The sequence below is a fragment of the Ornithodoros turicata genome, chromosome 8 (assembly GCF_037126465.1).
Source record: "Ornithodoros turicata isolate Travis chromosome 8, ASM3712646v1, whole genome shotgun sequence".
Taxonomy (NCBI): Eukaryota; Metazoa; Arthropoda; class Arachnida; order Ixodida; family Argasidae; genus Ornithodoros; species Ornithodoros turicata.
The window spans coordinates 20589005-20613253 of NC_088208.1; the positions used below are offsets into that span (position 1 = coordinate 20589005).

A 24249-nucleotide genomic window follows, 5' to 3' on the forward strand; every position below is an offset into this window, starting at 1 on the left:
TGTCCGCACACACGGCGTGACGATATTTGCGTGTCGATCCTGGCTTCGATTTCCCGAGAGAAACCTGTGAAACAGCCTGTGAATTTTGAGGTTTGGCGCCGCTAAAAAGTGTGCAAGATGAAACATGCCCTATAGGGGGACGAAAAAAAAATCACGATAAGTGCTTAATGTGCTAAGGTTTGATGCCATTCGTGCGGTGCCACACGGACAGTTTTAATGACTTTTGCATTAAAGCCATTTTCTGTTAAATGTGTGCGTCACAAACTCTTTCGTCCATGCAACACATACATGCTCTAGCTCCCATGGTTTGCGTAGAGTAACAATTTTTATTTGCTTAAAATTACTTTGTATTGTATAACGCATGATGATGATGATTTCTTATATTTTATTCTGTACAATATGTTTTCACGAAAGATTGGTTTGAGTTGTTAGCAAGTTTCACGGACAGAACCAAAAAGACGCACAGTCAGTGGAAAAACAAACGCACTTATTTTATGTCTTTGAAAGCGTTTGATATTAAATCATATTAGCTGCAGTTAATTAGTCTTAACTGATTAGTTAATAAGACACGATGAGAACAATACTGGCGACTATACGAATACTCGGCAGCTAACAACATTCAGTCCCCAAGCAGCACAATATGTTGGCCAATATTGGACCAATGCCGGCAATACCGGCGCAATATTGGACCGATATTGCCAATATTGCGCCGGTATTGCCCGTATTGGTCCAATATTGGGCGAACTTATTGTGATGCAACATATTGGACAGATATTGCAAATATTGGAGCAATATTAGACCAATACCGGAGCAATATAGGACCAATATTGGACAGATATTGCCAATATTGGTGCAACATTGGGCCAAGATGCTGTGCTGCTTGCGTCGGCTTCATTCTGGGTCGCCAATATTGGTGCGTGTACGTTGCGACACTCTGCAATAGAATCATATTTCATATACTGTGTATCTCCCGTGTTTCATCTGCGAGTACCTCTCATCCCACCAGTTTCTTCGAGAACTTATTGGATAAGGCCACATCACCAGCTCACTCGATAAACTGGTCGTTCTCTCTGAGAACCTTCCTGACGCACGTTTATAATCCGCATTCTTAAGATGTCACCACATGCTCCCAAGAACACACCGGAGCTCACAGATTCGCTCGAGTGGTTTCCGAATCGCGTTTCTTTCGAGCTCGGAGGACGACATTGTACTCGACCGCCCAACCTATTCACACCCTTCGCTGCACATGTCAGTGTTTGGGGCCGGTACGTGTAGACGACGTGTGCCCATCTGGGTGTGACTTCGGCTGTCCGAAAGCATCTCGGTATGTCATCCGTGGTGCGGCGTGCGGACGACTTCGTTAATGCACGCTTCTTCGCAACAGGCAGGCGCATTTTGTCTGTCAAGTGCATTTTTGATCCCTCCTATATAGAGTGAGTTTCGCGGTGGAAAGTTTCACACGTGATAATTTATTTTACTTCAATTAAATTCATCAGAATTGAATCAAAATCAAATCAAAAAATTAAATTTCATTAAATATAAACGGCGCCAGTGGACAAAGGCGTTTCCGCCAATTTACGAAAGAGACCGCATAACTTAATGGATTCTCCAAGAATAAATAAGGTATAATTGTGAGCTCTCGCGTCTACCTCCTTAGCGGCGGCAGCGCGCGTCTCCGCTCTCCGTCTCACGTTGGAAGACTGCCGGCGAGCTGCGGTGAGGATACGGAAATTCACCTAGGAGGAGCAATGTTGCCAGACGTGTGGAAGAATGCGCGTGCGGTGACGTCATACTTTTGAAAGCTACAAATTAATTTTAGGATACTTCGATGTCAAGTAGAACGATAATATTTTTGGAGAATACAACATACATTTGGAGAATGTGAAACACGTGGTAGACAGTTGCAAATACGTTATAGGGTTCTGACGATTTGAGACTTAGTTGCTGGTGCTGGCACTTTAAAGGGACTTTGAACACTTTGATAGATGTTGTTCATTACACGCATTATACAGTACAGTGCGTCAACTGTACAACAGAAACATACGTACAGAACGCACACACGCACAAAAACAATATTCACCATACTGAAGCGCGTTGCGCTGCTTGAGAGCGAACAACTTTATTCATCAGCCGAAGGAAGGGTGAGAAATGCAGAGAGCGAGCTTTCCTTCACCCTTCTGACTAAGTGCAGTTCCTGGAATTCATTTCAACTTCTCCTTCGCGATGAAAGCAGAAAAAAAAGAAAAAAAAAACAGTGCTGCCCGTACCACAGCGTCCATCTTGTTAATTTTCTCGGCGACAGCGCCTGCTTATTTGTGTTTGTCAGCGGGTTTCACACGCAAGAACTTCTTCTTTATCGGGCCTGAAACACAGTCGGGTGCAGATAGAAACACCATTAAAATTATTTCCTCGATGTCATTAAGGCGGCAGTCCGAACCCAAAAAAGCTAAGGTAAACTGATGACGCCATACGATCACTTGTGATGCGCGAAGTGACCGTGTAAAATACTCGAGTTGTAATCGCAGGTAATTATTTTTGATCGAATCTTATAGTCTTATATCTTATCGCTTTCGCTATCTTGCTGCTGCTGTCAGTAACATCTGGTTTCCGTCCTGCCGGGGAATCTGGCCACCCTTTCGAGATTCGCTGACGATGTTTTACGATATCTCAAAACAGTCATCAATCAGGCTTATTTCGGTCGCTTATCCTAGAGACGTCTGCAAAAGGTCCAATGCAAAGTGTCCCAAAAAGGCGTAGCCCTCAGCAAATCAGGAGAAGGACCGGTATCAACTGGATTGGTCGTAGGCTTGAAGGGTGTAATAATAATAACAATTGAGGTTTACGTCGCGAGACAACTGAGATCATGAGCGACGCCGCAGCGGTCGGTCTGTGGATTGCTTTTGCCCACCTGAGGGTTCTTTAACGTGCGATGAAATCTCATCACACGGCACCCCGTATTTAACGTCCCTCGCGGAAGACGGCGTGTCTAAGCAACTTGTACCCTGCCACCAAGTTGCTGGCGTCCTCGGCCGGGTTCGAACCCGCGATCTCGGGATCAGAAGGCGAACACGCTACCGACTGAGCCACCGAGGCCGCTTGAAGGGTGTGTGTGGTCGAAAAAAGAAAAACGAACATTGCAGTAAATTAAGCAAAAAAAAATCATTTTGAATGACAGTTGTGTCCAAAAGTGATTACACTTTAGCGTGTTGTGACGCGCTTAGAAAAACAGCGCTCATAATTGCAGCCCAGAACTTGCGTGTTTCTGTCGACTAACGTTTATTATTTATTTTTACCTCCCACGGTTTGCCCTGTGCACATCCCGCAAGCGTTAGCCCCGACGTCGCCTCCACGCCAGCGGCGATTTGTCAATATTTTTCCGATAGCGTGCCTCTGTGGTGAGAAGGAACGAAAGAACACAGCGTGTTTTCGTAGCAGACGACAGCTCTGACTGGTAATGCCACTTTAATCCGACGGAGGGCGCAGGTGCGGCCACCGAGGTGTCAACGTCAGCGTGACAGATAGTGCCACAGGACGGCGACGTTCACTGAACTGGTGTTGACGCAATTAAACATTTTAGCTATCGAGCGATGAAGGGTGGGGACGTTCAGTGTGTGTGTGTGTGTTGTGTGTGTGTTGACCGAAGCAGGAGGCTGCGATTGTGAACCGCCGATCGAACAAAGACCGCCGAACAAAGACCATTCTTGACCGGGTGATTGGATTTTGCACTTCTCGACATTCAGTGTGTGTCTTCTGTTGGGTATCTTTGTATGTGGAAACCAATTAGAGCATCTTTTAATCATGGGATTGTTGTAGGAAATACAGAATAAAACGTTGCCCCATTACATATCGCGCTTACTCTATCCTGCAAACATACCGAGGTTGGAATCTAAAATGGATCATTCGAAATTCACTTGAAAGCAATGTTTTACCCCCGATTTGCGTTGTTCTCTCTTAGTGTAAAACTCGGCAAAAGAAGAATGCGCTTGCCAAAACCTCAGCCTTCACCATGAGCACTGGAGGACGCTAACACTGGACGTGTTGCGTTCCTCTGATATCCCAGAAGTCCCTTTTATTTCATTTTCCACCTGAAAATCTTTTTCTTTTTTTTTGTCATCCCGATTTACCTTCTTTTATAGCTCCTGAAATAAAACGTGATACCCCCCACCCGGCTTTTCGATAAACATGAAACCCGATTGTAGCATAATCATATTCTGTACCTGTATCTTCGCGCATGATTTCGACGACAAATACTATTTGATAATGACGACGTCTTTTGCCACTTCATCTTCTATCCAGCATATTCACATTTCTCAGAACCACGCGCATTCGGTAGACCAGTCACGTATCTCCTATTATCTCCCCTCACCAATCTCGTCCATTTCTTCGTCCATTTCTTCGTCCATTCAGGCTGTCTTTGCACTTTGCTGATTGCGCCCCAGCAAAGTAATAAGGCAGCCGCGCTCCCAAGAAACTTCGTTTCTGCTCGCGCGTCATATCTCACATCCCCCCTCCCCCTCCTCCTCCTCCTCCCAACAAATTTACGTAATTTCCTGCGCAGCCCTCTCCCATTTGCGTCCTCACGCCAAGGACCCCTTTATCTTTTTTTTTTTGCTTGACAACACGTGTAGGCCAGTCTCGTATTTTCCCCGACGGGTTGCGATACAGACAGCACATAAACGACCCAGACACCCAGTCGATACCTAGTTACTGTGATGCGGGAAAGCGTTCTCTGAGATGACAGTTTCATGTAGTGTTTTTTGCTCTGTTATAGCAGTGCGATGGGTGGAGAGGGGAGGGGAGGGGAGAGGGGGAATCGTGTCGCACTCTGCGGGAAGTGCATCGGCTGAAAGGGATATAAAAGATATGAGAGCCATCGGAAGCCAGTCGATTTTTTTCTGTTCTGTTTTAGGATAAAGGGGTTAAGTCACAACCATTTCGCAGTGTGATGGAGAACGTGCGGCCCTTACGGAGGCAGAAGACGTTCCAAAAAAAAAAAGAAAAAGGATCGGAGTGAAGTCTCGATAAAGCGTCCGTCTTACCGAGCGGGTTAAGACGTCCACCTCCTTGGTGGTAACCAAGGTCGTGCTGAAGACTGGAAGGTGGTGGGTTCGAACCCTACCACCGGCTGTGCTGTCTGAGGTTTTCCCTGCGTTTTCTTCAGAAGGCATTCCAAACGAATGTCGGCACAGTTCCCCTCGAAGTCGGCCCAGGACGCACACTCAACCCCTCCTGTCCCCCACTCCTTCCTGCTGTCCTCTCTCCACCTATCCACATCTGTACGCCGCTATAGCCACTGTTGCTTCGTGGCGCTAAAACGAAATTTATAAAAAAAAAAGCGTTCGCCTGTCAGTCTGTGGCGCTCTCCTGTAAAGCGTGCTTTCACTGCACAGCCCAAGTGTGTGTAGGAGAAGTAGTCAGGTAGTATATTTCTCCGGGTTTCTTAGCGAGCAGACGTAATAGATGACGAGACGACTCCATTTCGAGTCTCAGCCTCTTCTCATTGACCCTCCGCGATATACCGTTCGCGGTACCATTTGATCAAAGCTTCACCACGTAGCGCTGAATGCTACCCGTTGTACAAAGCGATTTCTCTATCACTCTTGATTTGTGGTAAGCGCGGGGCGTACGCCTTTTTGCGACAATTAACATTTCTGCGTAAGCGTCACATAAAGGCGTACGCCTCCCGTTTTCCAAGAAATCAGGAGAGAGAGAGAACGATGTCACTGAGGATGATGGATAGTTAGGACTTGGGAGCGTGCTACGCGGCGAAGTTAATTTTTAAGGGCGCAATTTAGAATTTAAATCGTAGTGAGGGGGGGAACGCCCCATATGTCGCTATCGCGTAAACAAAAATGCACCGCTAGAAATAGCCTCCAGTAGAAAAAAAAAGAAAAAGAAAGATGGCGATACATGGCAGCAAGTGCGCTGCGCGTCCCTCCCCCACCCCCCCCTCCCCCGTCGTGCGCGAAAGGCATGTTCTCATCAGCTCTGTTGATTGAAGCGTGCTTTCTCGCTCTCGCGTGATATGAGCGGCCGAATACGTGCTCCACGAAGCTCCGACTCTCCAGTGGTTTGAAGCGTTGCAACTGCGAGGCGAAGATGTACGAGGAGAAAGAACTGGTTTTACGCTTTGGTGTGGGAGTTCCAACGCTTCGTGTCTAATATCCCCCGTCACCCAGAGCTAATTTAGTGTTTTTTCTTTTTTTTTATGTGTGTGTGAATGTGTGTGAAGTGCACTCTTCTCAAGCGAATGGCACTTTCGCCACATTCTCGCTACGCGTCAAGATGCCGCATTAGTTCGTCGAATGCGCCTCGATGTGGCTTTCACGGCGCAGTGGCGTTACCGCATGAGGCAAGTTGTCTGCTCCCCACTGCGGTCACTGCGGTGTACCTGCTATCAACTTTCTTTCTTTCTCATGTGACGAATTATCCCACGCAGCACAATGTACTGAAAGTCGAGTGCAATGTGGGTGGATGGGTAGGTGGAATGCCTTGAACAGACCCGTGAAACTAAGGAACATTGACCGTCCACCCCCATTGCACTCGACTGTCAGTTCATTGTGCTACTTGGGATGCCTCAAATAAGCGAGCAATCAAACCGAAATAGGAACGTGGAGGAGGAGTCTCAGACACTTTCCCCTCCGAAGGCCAGCGCGTGACGTCACCCTGCATGGAGCGACAAGTAGTATATACCACGCCCGTCGTAGCCGCTATGTTACATCCCCGAAACGAAACAATTGACGAAGCTTCGGGATCAGATTACTCGGACACAGATGGTGTAAGAGTTGTACTTTTTAGAAACCTCGCGAATATTGTGCATTCCTAACTCAGTGTAATAGCCACCCGAAAGAGACTCGGGGAAGGCACGTTGGACGGGGGACACTTGACGCCTCAGGGGGTCTTCGCGACCAGATGCTCGCTGGCAATAAATCAGTAGAGTGGGCCAAGGAAGATGCACTGTCCAAAGTTGCATGGTGCACGGATTGACAGCTTGGTCCGTTACCCATAAATACCGAGTAGTGGGCGGACAATTAAGAGGTGCCTGGTTCGTTCCAAATTCAAACTAGGCCAACCATGAGTTGGAGACGTTTGAACCAGGCTTCTGGGATTGGTGTTTGCTGGCGGGGGTTGTGTCTCAAATGTTACACTTTTAAACGGAGGACACACGAAAATCCCTTGTGTGGAAGCCGCAACGACTTGATGAAGACGAGGCGAAAGCCCCGTGACTTCAGTCGCTACTGTATTGTCTTGTATATAGTTATGTAAATAACTATGTAAATAAAGCCCAGTTATTGTTGTTCTTGGGAACATGTCCCAGTTGTCTCTTGGGAATATCTCCGATCTGTGAGCTACATCAACGGACCATCTTCCAGCAACAATGGAAGAAACTTTACTGATGGAAAGAAAACAACGGTCACCTGCTTTCTTGAGGATCAGGAAACAGCCCAGGAATGATATGACTAATGCACGGTGGCGTTGGCCGACCAGAGAAAGAAAGAAAGAGATGCAGCTCCCGGCAAATGTTTACGGAACACTGGAGTGGTGTATACAGTCATCTGAGCGACACGGTTGCTGCAAACAGGAGCGGATAGACATACAAACAGGTGGCCGGGTACTCCGCGCGCGCCTCAGTAAGTGTGTCCACTCCCGTTCGCCGCTAGGGTGTCGCTGAGATCAAGAAATACGTCGCTCTGGTGTGTTCCGTAAACTTTTCTCGGGATCTGTACTTCCATCGACACTCGGTGGGAGCCAGACTTTTACAAACTTCAAAAGCCGTTTTTATATGATTCCACCTTTGTTTTCAGGCAGACTTGTACATAAAATAAGATGCTAAATACTCTACGGAAAAAGTAGTTAAAATAGAGTACAAAATACTCAAAACTGAAAGTAATTTGAGTAGAGTACTAAATACTCTAAGAAGTATTTAAGATAATATTTAAAGTACTTTAGTATTAGCAGTAAGTGAAACGCGTATTCTGAACGTGGCTTTACAAATGAAAGGAATAAACTTCATCAGCCATGCATATCTTTCATTTGCAACGTCTTGGTGTCAAGTAATGTTTGGTGAACTTTGGTGAACCCAAGTAAACTTTGTTGATATGTTCTGACCCAAAACTTCGTAATCCCTCCTGTATGTCGGTTCGGGTCTTTCAACCTCTGGCACGTGTTTATTGCTTTGATGACCAAGGAAATAAATGCCGGGATTATCTTGTACCTAATCCCCTGGTGATTCACCTGGCAATATGATTAGGAACGGTTTTCGGACGAAGTTGGCTATTCACAACCAAGGCCAGGCTTGGGACCAGCCTATTGTACAAGAGGATAAATGACAGATTCGCGAATTCCCGAAAAAAAGAAAAGAAGAAAAAGGGGGTTAAATTCCAGTGAGCTGAAAATCTCGGCACGGCGGGAAGCGTGCTGGATATGGCTTGACGAGGAAGGAAAGTATTTTGAGTACTGAGTAGCAAATACCGAAAAAAGTATTTTAAATACATTAAAAATACTTGTCGCAAAAAGTATTGAGTAGAGTACCAAAATACCGGAAAAAGTATTTAAAATGCTGTATTTTGAGTACGTATTCAAGATACGTACAAGTCTGCGCTCTGGTGTGTTCCGTAAACTTTTCTCGGGATCTGTACTTCCATCGACACTCGGTGGGAGCCAGACTTTTACAAACTTCAAAAGTCGTTTTTATATGATTCCACCTTTGTTTTCAGGCGAGATATGTCACAACTGTGTTCAGTTCGTGTAAATCATTGTGGGGATACCGCGAGCTTGAAATCCATTTGGTTGCGTAGTCTCCCTAACTGAGTGTCACTAAGCTATGATGCCAATGACGATAGATGGGGATGAAGGGCGGCAAAATTTTGTGGCGTGCGCCTCAATCCCGTCGTAAGAATGTTTTTCTCTTTTTGGTTTAGAAATTGGATTCCGCGCCCTTTAGATTCCGACGTGGCAGAAATGCAGTACTGCGTATCAACGTTGCTCCGTTTCTGATATCTGTGTATGACAACAACAAATATGGCTGCGGAGTGGTCTCCGGACTGCGTAGCTTCTCACACTCTGTTAACGAGAGTAATTACATGTTTGTTCGGCAGAATGTTACCCTGTGCTTAAAGAAAAATAAACGCGCCGTTGAAAGTACTTGTTTAAAAATATTGCGGTTGGCAGGGCCTTTTGCTTTTCTTTAATATCTACGTGAACGCCTGCTGTCGAGGCTACGCGCTCGGCCCGCCGCAGAGAAGTGAAATGAGTTTGGGGTATACTCACTAAACCGTCAGTGCACTTTCCGCTGAGCGTCGCTAAAAGAACCCGTGTGACACCACACGAATGACACCAAGTGAGAGAGTCACTCGCCGAAAGTGAGACTAAATTATAGTCCCGTGTGACGAGGGTATAAGAGTGCCAGAATTTCGGTGTTTCAGAGGAATTAAGTGAAATAAAAAAGTATGCGCAGTTTTTCACGTCGAGTTTGGCACAGTATAGCCACTGTCGCTGTTGCGCAAAAAAAAGAAAAAAGAAAAATGAATTTAGTCAATCATTTTCCAAAATTTACGTTGGGGCATGTATTATAACAGTTTATAGGAACGCACAATAGTGGACGTTTTCCCGTGTTTGTCAGCCTAGCTCGGCGTGTCGATGTGAAGGCAGCTCCCATATAGCGACATCCTCGCGGAATATTCTAGTGGAACAAAAAGAAGGAGGAGAAAAAACCGTTCAAACGGGCGGAGGTCCCGCCAAGTCTTATGCATTCTCACGGTGCACGAATATCGAGAGTGCTGTACTACGAGCATAGCAGACGACACCGTCGGCCCTGTCGTCTGCTACTGTCGTCTGCTATGGAATACCTGAGCGGCAGGATATTCCCCGTGGTTAGAAAAGCACGAAAAACACGACGTTGAGCGAGCGCGCTCACAGAAAGCTATGACGTTTTCCGCATCTTCCGCTAGAGCATTCTGTGGAATGTTGCCCGTTCGTCCTATATTTCATTGCTTCCAGCCGCTACTACGATTCGAAGTACTTTCGGCATTCTATCTGTTCCGGTAGGTCATTTTCTTTACAAACACTGAGTGGCCGCTCTCGATAAGCGGAGCGGAGGGATCACATGTCAAGTAGACGAAATTCGACGTGCGCCTGGGGAAATAAAAAAAGATAATGAAGTTGGGAAACGTTTTTTTTTTTTTTCCTGGAAAGGGGAGTGTCTTCTTTCATCGTCCTTCCTTGAGGGTTCGGTTTACTGCGAAGTAACTGCAGCGACGTTAAGTAATTTAATATTGACACACAAAGTGAAACGAGAGACCGATAGAAGTGGAGTGGAGTATTTCGAAGAAATGCGTTCAGTTCAGCGTAACGAAAATTAAGTATCCGTCTAGAGCAGCATATTGTAATCGCAGCTGAAAAATGGGCCATGAGCAAGGCGCATTTGCGGTTGCTGTGGGTCGGGCAAAATATTTCGCGCGAACTTGAATTTTCGTCATAATTAACGACAGTTTTGTTGAATAATAGTTGATTGTTGTTAATTAACAATTATGTGACAATTAACGTGACCACATATGTGTTACAAAAATGCGTACGCCTATACCGTGTTCAACAAATCGGACGAGAGAACGATGTCATATTCGGTGTTTTGGTTGGCTACGAGTGTGTTATGCAGTGAGGTTACGTTTGCGCTAGACGCAAGATGTGCAACGGAATACACCGCGTTTACTTGCATAATATTATGCGCACCTTTTTTAATTCAAAAACCCGTACCCGCAGTAGCGAGTGGGTGCGCTAAATACGCGCGGATAGCCGACGCTCACTCTATACTCAAGTGTAGCCGTATTTAGTGCCAGTGTTGCTAGACCTGTGCGATATAGGCGTGAAACATTTTGGCGCCCAAATTGGGGCTATGAGCGGCGTACAGATGTGGACAGATGGAGAGAGGACAGCAGGGAGGAGTGGGAGACAGGGGAGGGGAGGGGGTTAGTATGCGTCCTGGGCAGACTTCAGGGGGAACTGTGCCGACATTCGCCTGGAAAGTCTTCGGAAAACCCAGGGAAAACTAATTCTATCAATTAGATTAACAATTATCTAGTAATTAAAATAAGTTAATTACCATTAATTTATTCCTACACCATACCGCGTAAGGCCCAAAAAAACCGTTGCGTGAAATTTCCTAAGCGTCTCGCTACATAAACGATCGAAGAGACGCAAATTTTATGTAAAAAAAAAAAAAGGTCTCGACTTTTATCTATGCGTGTCGTTATCTAGAGGGTCTTCGGCAATGAATTAAGTGGCTGTCAGGCGTAATTGATTGAGGACGAACGCTGTCAGGGCTTCGAAACTTCTTTGGAAGCGGCACGTGCAACGTGCAACTTAACAGAGAGAGAGAAGGCCGCTTTAAACTCACTTATGAACTCTCGTTTTTCATCGCATCGCATTAGTGCCACATTGTTTGGCGATCAAGCACTTGCGTGAGCCTCGACTGTGCCTTCCCGCTTATCTTCTTGGGGGGGGGGGGGGAGGCAATCTCTTTTTAATCAGGGCCATGTTCCTCATAAGCTAAGATCCTTTCAAGAGGACCGCTGGATGCGTGGTACTGCGCGCACACGGCCTTCGCGAAGAACTTGGTCCTTAGGGAAATTCGAGAACAATTTAATTTTGCTCGGAATATCGCATCTTACTTTTCTCCTGTCCCTGGCGCACATGTGCCCATTGCAGCGCTGAATGGTATGTTTCTTGTTCGCCCGCAAGTAATCAGCCCGAAAAAAATGTCAGCGAACGAAGAAAAAGAAGGGAACAGTTGGTTACATATTTAACTACGTACTTTGCTTTAACTTTACTTTATTTTTTACTTTACTTTTAAACTTTAAAAAGAAAGGGATAGTTGGTTAGATATTTAACTAAAACACTATTTTCGTCGCACGGAGAGTCAAGAACTTTATCGCAATGCAGGTCTCGGTGCGAGTCAACCCCAGTGATTTCCCCAGAAATTCACTGCTGGGGGGGGGGGGGGTGCCGAGCTTTAAAGGGGGGGGGGTAAGCTTGGTGAAGGTTCCACTTAAGGAATTTTTCTTAGACACGGAAAGGATCGTGACACAATGGTGACACCCCTGCACAGCTTTCCAGTTTTATTTGTATATGTCATTACGTTAGAACGCAGTACATTAGAGTACAGATTCATTATGATCGGCATTTCCACATTAAGATGCATAATCACACAACCGACAAAGAAAAAAAGACTAGCACCTTGTCTCACGAAGATCAATGAATACCTAGCACACAGATTGGACAAATGCATGGTACGATCATCTGCATGACTGTGGTCCTACAGCCCAAGTTTGACAGTACAGGATGTAATTCGCTGCGGCGGACCCTCTACCAGAACGTGTTGGTGGCCGAGTTGGGTGGGGTCACCTGAGAAATTTCAGGGGGGGGTTGCAAAAATGCAGGGGGGGTGTACACCCCCCTGGGGGCGTGTAGGGAAATCCCTGGACTCAACCCCTCCACGGAATGGTACCAATTGCGCTCCTAAGTCGACAGTAGAGACAAGCGCACGCCTTCTTGTGACAGTTGTCATCAAATGTCACAAGACGGCGCAGAGATATATATATAAAAATCATTCTGAATGATTAACCGGTTACGAATATGTTACGCGGCGATTTTCAGTTTTTAAAGTGCGGTGCATTTGCGTCGTCGAAGAACTTTTTTGCGACCGCATTCCCACAGAGAGTGTCACGAAAAAGCTTACGCTTCCCCATCTTCAACAAATTAGGGGATATAGCAACATCACTCTCAGCGATGGCTGCTCAGAACCGCGTTATGCGGCGAAGCACCATTTTTATATATATATATATATATATATATATGAAGCGTACCAATTTTATTACTCCACGGCACATACCCTGACATGCCTGACACGCTGTAATCCGCGTTGCCTATTCTTCGGGAAAACACAACACGTACTGCCGGCTTGCTTCCGAAAATTGCACTCTCCACTCTTTCCGTTCTCTTCTTTCTTCGGGACAAGTTCCGCGCCGGCATCGTAATAGACCCCCTTTTTCTTTCAGCCTTCCGTAATTTCGATGATTGCGGGCTCTCTCTCTCTGTGTATGCGCGCGCGCGCTTCGAGCTAGCGTGTGGGCTTTATCGTCGTTGAGAGAGGTTTATTGATAGCTGAATTATTCGACGCGCTTACCCTTGTTTTACGATGACGTGCTTATTAGATTTTTTTTTTTTTTTTTTTTTTTGCCGCGTTGGGCGGATCTGAGATGGTGAACGTTTCATACATAGACGGCGCTCAAAGCGAAGCGCGCGCACGAAACGTCCACTACGAAGGAGTGGCTGTTCGTTATAAAAATTGGCACGCGCGGGGAGGTGTCCACTGTAATTGGGAAAATGTCACGAGCAGGTGCCTCCTCGTTAGGCGCCCATCAAGGCAATTATTTAATAAGAGCGTGTAGATGTGCTATGACGTTGAAAGTACGTATGACATGTCCTCCCCTCTTTTATTTATCTATTTTTTTTATTATTTTGCTGCTGCATGTGTTTCCTACTTCGTTAGCTTTGTTCTTCCTCTTCGTCCTCGACAGCTTTGTCTTCATTTTTTTTTTGTCGCATCCGTTTTGACGGCGTCAGCTGTTGTTATAGGCAGCCCCCCCCCCCCCCCGAGATCTCGTGGTCGGCGTCCGCAGAAAACGCGCATCACGTGACCCCGTCAGAGTGTAGTACAATCAGCAATACAAAGCAGTTTAAGTCATACTCGTAAGATAAAACGTGTGAGGAAAGAATAGGATCATCCATCAGACCCCGTGTGCGAAAGGCAAGAGTCGAAAGAGCTGAGGATGCGGGGTGTTGAAGGGGGTGACACTTTGAAGGCACGACCGGTTTGGCCTGTAGATATCGTTTGATGATGAAACGTTTCAACCATTTGTATTATAAGAGCCATTAAACATTGATTCACACGTACACACCTGAAGCTGAAAATCGAGTTACAATTGCGTGACCATTCCTTCAATGGGAGCGAGAGAGATAAAATAAACCTAATATGGAAAGAAATTGGCTCCAATCTGCGTGGATCTCGGCTGTTCCACATCGCTTGAAAAGGCCCTAAGAGCGACGGCGCGGAACGGGCTCCCATTGGTCTCTGCGAACGGTATACGTCCAATCATCGTGGGTGATCGTTTGAGGAGACCAACCGGAAGCCTCTCCGCATTGTGTCACATTCAGTTTATTTGCACCGAAGCATGATGCTATGGGGAGGGACTGGACAAAAAGCAACAGAAGTGTGCTTGACAAGGCCCAGCCATGAAAGATGAAAGTCACTGAAAAGGTTAGCCAGCTGTAGGGATCGAACCCACATCTTCTGGATTACCGGTCCAGGGCTCTACCAATTGAGCTAAGCTAACACGCCTCTCCAGCGACTTTCGGGGTGCGTCATCTGAAGGGACGACAAACCTGCCACTCACTCTCACTCACCCTCCTTTCACTCTTACATTTTTTGCTCACTCATACACACATTCATACGACGGAAATCGACGCAAGCGGCACCTGTTGAACAAGAGGGAAACTGATGTTCTGAGGCTGGAACAACATAGAAGGGACAGATACAAACAAAGCCTCAAATTGCCTAAGAAATCAACGATGAAAGATGAAAGTCACTGAAAAGGTTAGCCAGGCTGTAGGGATCGAACCCACTTGTTGCGTTTCTTCAGGAGGAGAGGGAAAGCTTAAATTGCGGTTCCTTTGGCTCATAAACCACGGACGACTCAACGGGTGAATTATCCGTGTCAACCGCCTCTGCGAAGATTAGCGACTGCGGAGGAAAATCATAGAAAGCCCGCTTCTGTCACGACCACTCTTTCCTGCTTAACAAGGCCACTAACGACATTACGCAAGCTCTGGTTGAGAACTCCGCAAGTTGCTTTCACACACGCGCTGTCTTTCCCGAGGGGCATTAAGTACGGTGTGTTGTTTGCTGAGTCGGTTGGGCGAAATTAATCCACGGACTGTGACGCTGTGGCGTCGGACATGGTCGGTCGTGGTTGTCTCGCGGCATATAGAGCCACCAATTATCATCGTGATCATAATATCTGTGCAATGGATGTCGCTTTGTGTTGTACTTCATTTCTTTAAAGTGGGACAACGCAACAACATCACCACAGAGGTTGTGGTATATCCGTAACCTTTGCGATGTCAGGAACGTGTGTACGAAATATCTCGTTCCAAGACTGCGCAGATTTTATTCGAGTAAATTTATTACGAAGCGAGCGCTTGGCCTCTGTGAAGCGAGAGGGCACTGAAAGCAACACACGGCTGACATCATACTGCATACGGCAAGGGAGAATGCAGGTTTCGAAGCAGACGACAATGCTGGGTGACGTCATGGTATTCTCCTCCTGCCGAACCGCCGTGGTACGGAGCTCTGTTTTCTGCTTTTCGCATTTCGGTTTCGGTTTCGGTTTGCTATCGTCATCGTTTACGAACCAATTACTCGCGCAAAATGAATGCGAATGTTGTATTCGGTATCAACGGGGTGGTTCGTGTTCAGTATGATGCTCATCTATTTATTTTTTTTTATTTTTTTCGAATCCTTGGGAAGTCCCCATTTAAAGGTAGAGATTTGTTAGGGGAAACAGAAAAAGGGAGTAGCTACCACTTCCGCGATAGTCATGGAATCATATGAGATTACACGTGAGCTATAGGTGTGTGGCTCGACCTGGGTGAAAAATGTCTCAGGCATGAGTTCATGCAAATCATGTTTTTTGTTGTTGTTTTTTCGAAGCAACTGTGGCTATGAGAGGCGTATAGACGCGAACAGGTAGTGAGGGAACAGGGGGTCAGTATGCGTCCCGGGCCGACTTCAGAGGGAACTCTGCCGGAAAATCCTGGAAAAACCTCGGACAGCACAGCCGATGGTAAGATCCTATCCGTAACCCAGTAAATCCCGTTGTCATGGAGACCGTCGTAAATGTGATTACACCGTTTATTCCGCAAGCGTCTGTCCGCCTCCCGTCTGGAATCTTGGTAGGCGAGCGGATGCGCCTTCAAAGCGCGATGTATGCCTGCTTCACTAATGAAAACGCCCCCCCCCCCCACATACACACACCATTGTCCGTCAGCTTCAATGTGATGTAGTTTCAGAAACAATACGTCACGAGCCTAGTCGAAATTTACACGTACGGCTCAGAAAACATCTTGTAAGGCGACAAAAATGATGTGCAAAGGCGCACTCTAGTATTGATGACTCGCGTGCACAGTGGTCGCATTTCGGTCCCGCGTGTCTTCGCTGGGCCTTCGTCGGACGCTCCAGTGGAAACGCCGGAAGAGGTCTCCATCAAGTCATTTCAGGACGAATGGTCACCGCACGCCATAAAGCAAACAAATGACGGGTGGACCGGGCGTGGACCTCGCGGCGCCTTAGCTCTTCGAGAGGGTCCGATCGTTACAAAGTACTTCAGCGCTCTTCCGGTTGCCTGTGTCCTCGGGCTGACGTCTTCAGAATGCGGTCGTCGGACCCTTTTTTTCCGCCACTTCATTTTTGTCTTTTCTCCTCCATAGGGATCGCTTATCGTATTTAGGGAGCATCTGCCGATATAGGTGATGACGACGCGCGTTATCCTGTATCCCATTATTCGTGATTTGTTAGGTGCTTTATCTGTTCCTCTCAGGTGGGCGGACTCCGTGTCGGTGTGGGTGGGGGGGATTGTGTGAGAGGGACGAGATGACACCTGCTTGTGGGGAGGGCGACGGGATGAAAGCAGATCGTCTGCTATTATTTATATCACGACGGAGCCGCGGGAAGAAGGTCACGGCCGTTGTGCTCCGCTCCATTAGTGTGTTTGGGTCTGGTCTTGTAAGCTTTTTCGGGAGTATAGTTCAGTCCACATCGCTGTTCCTCGTGCACCTCCGCCTGGAACGCTATTTGAATGGACTAACGCTGAAACTACAAGTTGATATGACTACCGTGCGTTCCGTACACGCTTGCGCTGTGTTCGATAACATGCCTGGGAAAAAGCGGTGGAAAGGGAACGTTTGGGAAAAGGGAAAGCCGACTTTTAGTGAGCTACACTCGGGGTTCCATGTTTTCGGCGCTTACCCAAAAGCTGCCGATTAAGCAAAAAGCAGCAGCAACTTTCTTGTGGGATGATGACTCTGGAGTTTCATCGCCAGGGGGCGATACTCTACCCCATTGCTGGTGGTGATGCGGGGAATGAAATAATGAGCCCCTTCACAATAAGGATCGGAGTCCTATGGCATCCAGAAAGATGAAGAGAGCTTTGAGGGCATAGCGTTGGTGGGCTGAATGTGGCCAGGGACCAAGTAAGTTTGTGTGAGAGAGAAGGAGCAACCGCCGAATATCGTTAATCAAACTTTGCCATCCGAACTTGTGTCTCGGCCATTCGGGTGTACTCCGTTGGCGATTTCGGGTGATGTATTTGGGACACTTTTTTTTTTCTGCTTTTAGAGCGAGCGGTAAATTCGGATGGTGTTCGTATCGTGCAACACGGAGCAGTTGGCGCCACTCTACGGCGCTTCTTTTATTTATTTTTTCATTTTTTATTTTTTGCTCCTGCTAGGAGAGACCGAGCCATAGGTGCTCCTAGCGCTCAGCGCCTCTGGTGGTAAGAGTGAACTCAGGCGCTGACTGTGCCGCAGGGGCTCTCACCTGTACACCGAAATACATCACTCGCGAATAGACGAGTTCAGAAAATCCCAGTACGCCTCGCGTACGCGTTGCACCCCGGGAGAATAGTGGAATGGACACGCCTTTCACGTTTCGTTTTCGCTGACCTTGACTGCTCGTGGACAATCGACCGAGAGAGAAGGAACCGAAACAGCTTGGAGACCTTCCCGTCCTTTGTTGTCAGCAAGTTCCCAGAGTTCAAAGCGGCGCTAAGCTCTCTGGGATTCTCTGAAGTCGTGTATTCGCCGTAAATATGCAGTGTTACCCATTTGTATTGAAGATAAAATGAATAAAAAAAAGAGCATTTTGGTATCTGTTCTATATGTAGGAGGACGTATTAGGTGCTAAAACGTCACGCAAAAATTGCATTTTTGTCCAGTTATTTGTGCATAAACCGTCAAAACTAAATAAAGACCCGCGTTTCGAATGACCTATATGTACCGCCTGCTAAGCCTGGTATTTGTGCATGTTTGCGTAGTTTCGTTGCAATATTTTTTGTTACGATATTTATTTTGTGACGTTTTTACAATTTGGAAGCATATATAACATGCACTTCCGTCGTTACACTTTGGTAAATATGCCTTTTTAGATTCATTGCGGAGAGTAAGCGGCAGGGAACAAACGCGGGCCAACAGGCACAAACAGGTGTTTCGATTGCCTTTTTGGAGTTAGTTTCACGGCACCAGCGAGGCCCCCGACACCTCGGAGCTCAGAACAGAGTATTCACAGTACATCGGAAAGTATTTTCAATTCTTATAATTTACTGGAACAAATCTGGAAGCTGAAAATTGCTGACGTGTCTTTTAGTCACCCTCCACACGTGGTTGACGAAAGATTTGGCGTCTGTCTTTCCTTCGCTTTTATCTTTTTTTTTTTTTTTGAAACGGAGCGGAAGAAATAACGCAGTTTGTCTCGCGGAATCCCGTATAATATGTCACGCTTCTTGCTGGTGACAGATGGCGCTGTCTTCGTCACCGTGCTGATGCGTCGAACAATATCGAAAATTATATGTCCTGTTTTCCTTTCGGGTAACGCTCACAGCGCAACTCGGCGTTAAAACCGTCAAGCTTTTCTCAGTGACAGGATATCCCTGTATACGCTGTCTGTGACGGGAACTCTCGCCGTTTGTCTGGGAGAGATAAACGAGAGGAAACGATTGCCCGAAAAAAAGTGCGTGAGTCTGAGTACAAGCAGTAAGCATCCTTTTTGAAATGGCACAGCCGTCCATATGCTCCTGTGAGGCATTGGATCTCAGTTGTCAGACAGACAAAGCTGCGCGCCGAAAAGGCGTTCCAGATATATTGAGCGGTACGTCTCGAGTACGAGGTGACGGTGAATGTGATCACGTGACCGTGTACTCACACGAGCGACGTTCCCCAGAAGGCTACAGGGGAAGATGCGAAACACGTCATAGCTTTCTGTTGTCACGTGATAGCGAGCGCTCAACGACGTGGCTTCACGTATATACACTGCTGACCGTGGGGAATATCCTGCGACACAGCCACAAATATTCCGTTGCAGACGACAGGAAAAGACGCTGGTGGTGTCGTCTGCTAAGTGTAATCTACTAAGTGTCGTCTGCTAAGCGTAATCTACTAAGTGTCGTCTGCTAAGTGTAATCTACTAAGTGTAATCTACTAAGTGTCGTCTACTAAGTGTCGTCTACTAAGTGTCGTCTACGAAGTGTCGTCTACGAAGTGTCGTCTACGAAGTGTCGTCTACTAAGTGTCGTCTACTAAGTGTCGTCTACTAAGTGTCGTCTGCTAAGTGTCGTCTGCTAAGCGTAATCTACTAAGTGTCGTCTACTAAGTGTCGTCTACTAAGTGTCGTCTACTAAGTGTCGTCTGCTAAGTGTCGTCTGCTAAGTGCGCAGCACGTCACTCCCCATATTTCGGCACAGTGTGAATGCTCAAACATAACACGGGACGGAACTTCGACTCCGTGAGCAGTGTTTTTCGCTTTTTCTTCCACCAGAATATTCCTTAAGAATGTCGCTCGTGTGAACACACGGTATATCTCCACTACACTTTGTGTGTTACGTTGTGAAATGCTCCACTCGTTTTATTGAACCACGTGTGTACATAAAAGCAAGATTTTCGAGAATGCAAATCGCGGCGTCCAGCCCGCATTCTAGTTCAACGGAAGCGAAAATTTAATATCTCATGCAAAGTAGAGCCAGAAGTTCTTCTGGTGGAACAAAACTCCTCTTTCTTTGCTGTTCTGCTCCATATGAAAAAAACACTGCTGCGCCACACTGGGGGTACTTTATTTACATTAGAGGTTCATCATAATGTGAGCATTATGATATACTGTAAACGTACTTTTATCCGCGATGTGTTAATTTTCGCGAATTTCGCGGCCGCTGAAAAATCGCGAAAAATTGTACTCGCGAACACGGCTTGACGTTTATCCAACGAAAGGAAACAGGCCCTGGAATCGCGAAATGAAATACTCGCGAATAACTTCTCAAATGACTGAATGCGCGATTCGCGACAATTAATACATGGCGAATAAAAACACGTTTACAGTATTGTGAAACGAAGCCCTGTTTTACATTTGTTAGTGATATTACATAATGTTTAAGCTAGTCTGCGACTGTTTCCTCAACGGCAATGTTTTACAACACAAACTATACTTTTCATGTAAGGGTGCCCTAGGGCACACCTTATAGTGCGTGTCCGCATTCTCAATCAGTGTTTCTCAGGAGATCATTCACCTTGCAAGATCCCTGAGAAGTTCACGCACGCCGGCCATGCAAGAACCTACTAGATTATAGCGACCATGTCATAAACGGCAACCCCTATGAGGAGCCTGTCCGCACGATCCGCTAGAGGCGCTACTCATCGGCCCGCGAGGTCTACATCCTGATTGGACCATGGAAATTTGAATTTTGAACGCCCAGATGCGGACGTACGACTACCGTAGCAGACGACAGCAACAGCTCCTATGAAAACGCGTAGAATGATGATAATAATCAACTTTAGAAAGAAGCATCTCTCGCGGGACATCCACCGCTTGTACAAAAATACTCAGGTAAGCTGAGGTACAAAGTATTGTAGAAGTTGAGGAAGCAATAACCGGCAACCCCTATGAGGAGCCTGTCCTCACGATCCGCTAGAGGCGCTACTCATCCGCCCGCGAGATCTACATCATGATTGGACCATGGAAATTTGATGGGCCGATGAGTAGCGCCACCGCTAGCTTCCAAATGCGGCGCTGGGAAGGGGTGTCTATGACATGGTTGTGTTAATCTAAGTAGGTCGTGGCAAGAACACACCAACACAATGCTCACCGTAGAACTGGTCGATGATTCCAAACGGCATGACCGCCAAGCAGACCATGAGGTCTGCAACAGCCAACGAGACGAGGAAGAAGTTCGTGACATTTTGTAGCCGCCGCTGTTGCCAGACGGCAAGGACGACTAGGCTGTTGCCCAGAACGCCGGCCACTGGAACGGTACTCAGCGCCAGGGCGCTCCAGTTGAAGACGGGAGCGTCTGGGTCGGGGTTCGAGTCCTCGTCGCTGACTCGCAGGGCGTGCGACTCCTCCATGAGTAGGGGGCGGGGAGTAGACACTCCCCTCACTTACGGGGCACTCCCGCAAGCCCACAGCGGAGGGACACGACGACTTCTGCTGTCCCTTTGACTACGTGACATTAGAGTGTCGCAATGGTTTGTTTGCTCTGGGCAACGAGGAAGGTTTTTTTTTTTGCGGTTGAGCGAAGTTGTTCTCAAGGCAGCACTTTTGTGAACACAGCGTTGTTTTGCGTGTCTACAGGTAACGTTTCTTTGCGCAAAAATATGTTCGATGGTCAAGGCTTCGAGATATTCTGATGCAAGATCATTGTGTGTTAGTTTGCGACAGCGGTTAGTATAACTTTCTTGTTGAGAAGAACGATTTCATTGAATACGGATACGTATTCAATACGTATCCCGTTTAGACGTCTGGTAAAAAGTCAGGCCTGTAGACGACGCGTCGCTCCAGCTCACTATCCCTACACATGTTCGCATCTATCTCTCCGCAAGACCCCCCTTAGCACTTCGACCCAGTCAGTCTCTGAGAGTTCTCGTAAATTAGATTAAGCGTAGATGAAAAAAAAAAAAAGAAAGTAGAAAAATAAGGTCTTGAGGGAAGGTCTCGTGCTAATGTGCCTCGCAGGCAACTTTTGTTGGTCCCCCTTAATTGCACGTTCCTAGTCAGCCGTCTCCAACGATCAACGCCCCGACTCGTTAGAGAAATCCCAGTCGGCTCTCCTGTGTGACTAACGTTATTATCGAACGCGGCGAAAGGTTAGTGCGATAATTATTGCACATTCTAGAGGACGAGGCGCTATACACGGTGTCAAGTAACGCTGAACGTGATTTCGAAGCTAGCCTCCTTTCGATAAGGAGTGTTTTGAGCGGCTCTTTGTTACGGATTGGTTCGCTCAACTCGCTGGAAAGGCGTAGTGGCCTGTTTGACTAGCTCGAAATGTTGATAGTTTTGCGAGGACTACTTTAGTTTCCCGTGGACGGTCACAACCTCTCGATATTGGGAGTCCATGTTCGCGAATTGTATACAAAGGAACCGGTACTGAAATATTGTTAGAAGAGAGAGCGGTTTTACGATTAAACTGACGGAACTGCCTTCTGAACCCCCTCACTTAACGTCAGCAGGTCTCTTCTTTCACACACTAGCTATTCCCTCGAGAGAACTTAAGGCCATTCGCCGTAATGGCGGGCTTTCGAAAGTCCCGGTTCTTAATTTTTCTTTCGGGGGAAATTCCTCCCGCCGGTGTTGATAAACCCGGCGCTATATACTCGCACTCATGCAAATTGTCCCGAATTTACATAAGTACTCGACTGTAGAACAAATCGACCATAAGCTCATGTATATGTAAATACGGCTGGCTTTTATTTCTCGGCGCTATTGCTATTGAATTCTCGTCCGCGCGATTTAGTTTAAACAAAGGCAGATGAGCGCGTTCGTGAGGAGGTCACCTCGTATAAATACGCGATGATTTGCTAAATTGGGGATTGCTTATCTTTCAGTGACGTATGCGTACGTAACGGAGATGGAATCATGCGATGGCTCTTGGCGGTACACAACGACGTCACACTGAGGGCTGTAATCCGATTGGTCGGTTGTCGTTTCACTGTACATGATTGGATCTCACACTTGTTTTCGGCTTGCTTGTTCGCCTGTTTCTTCTTTCCATATCCGAGACAGCGTTGGCAGAAGACAGGGTATCCGTACAGGAATATCCATCGAAAATATCATTCATTCAGCATCCGATGAGAAAGGTAATAGCGGGTAGCAAACTTTTTGTACCCGCTACCCTTCGCACCCAATTATAACCTAGGAGCAACTTGTCGCTGGACGCACTGCGTTGTCACCGTAGAGAGTTTCCTTTATAAACAAACACGGCATCGCTCGAATGTTTAACGATAGAATGGCTTCGCAAAAATTCCACACCTGACGGTTTACTCTTGTGCGAGAACTTGTTCAACGGGGTCTCACCGGCCCGAAATCCAATGCACTGCACACGCGCCGGATCCTCATGTCCTGGGGGGGCAACGTCGAACACTTGTAGAGCCTCAAAGGAGACTTCGCGGGCAACCTGAGAGAGGCGCGCGCGACTTTCCCGTCGGACAGGCCGTTCCGAAGCGCGGTGCAGGAGCGAGCGGCCTGCAACCGGCGGAACACCCCCGACTCGACGGAAGCGCCACGGCGGCGGCGGGCGAGAACTCCGGAGTTTAGCGGATGAGAATTCATGTTTGGTGTCAGTGTGGCGCGGAGCGTCGTCGGTGGCGCGTCGGCGGCGGCGGCGTACTGCAGAAACCAGTGTCAGTGTTTCTTTTTATTTCCTTATTATTATGTATTATATTTTTATATTATATATTTTTATTATATTACATTACATTATTTTTATTATATTATTTCTTATTTCCTTTCCGTGGAGCCCTTTTTGTTGTTGTTGTTGTCTTTTGTGTCGAAGAAGGCGTTTGCGCAAAGTATTTACGCTATTGACGACCGCCAATACCTGATTGCATTTAAAACCCGCGCTATCGAGATGAAGAATGCCTGATTAAAGGAGAAATGAAGTGACGTTTCATACCCTTGCCACACGGAAAGTTCTTTAATGATCGTTGAGATCAATTGCCATCGAACTATACAGTGTCTGAATAGTAGCTCCCTCTGTGTAGGGTGGAGTCGCCCTTGCAGAAGCGAAAGCCGCAACGTCGCCATGTTGGCTCCCACCCTTACTATGCATGAACGCCGTGTTCTGGTTTCGCCCACTTTTTCCAAACCTCCTCTGCTATGTAATTACTCAACTCCGAAATGTATTGTGTAGCTAAGCGTATAGCTACACTTTAGTGAGCATTGAAGCTATGGCTGCCATTGGCCGCATTGGAAGCCACCGGTAGCCACGCAAAGTCTCTGTTTGAAATCCTCTGCGGCGATTGGTTGACATCCAGACTTTATATGTCTACGCGTGAATTGGAGAGAGTATAAGGCACTAATAAGCAGGCCTTCTGTGTCTTCGTGGCGTTGCCTCAGTGATCCTTTAATGCCTCCTCTCCCTCCTCTTTGCCACGTGG

At 46.9% G+C, this 24249-nt stretch overlaps 2 protein-coding genes across 2 annotated transcripts in view; one reads left to right on the top strand and one right to left on the bottom strand.

Moving 5' to 3' along the window:
* Positions 1-23323, bottom strand: part of LOC135366647 (5-hydroxytryptamine receptor 2A-like) — a 53403-nt gene extending 30080 nt beyond the window's left edge. The window contains exon 1 of the mRNA XM_064599445.1: positions 20961-23323. Within this exon, the coding sequence (XP_064455515.1) occupies positions 20961-21219 (259 nt within the window). The 5' untranslated portion in view covers positions 21220-23323. The remainder of the gene's footprint in view (positions 1-20960) is intronic.
* LOC135366648 (26S proteasome non-ATPase regulatory subunit 1-like) overlaps positions 1-24249 on the top strand; it is a 153016-nt gene that overhangs the window by 89144 nt on the left and 39623 nt on the right. The window lies entirely within an intron of this gene.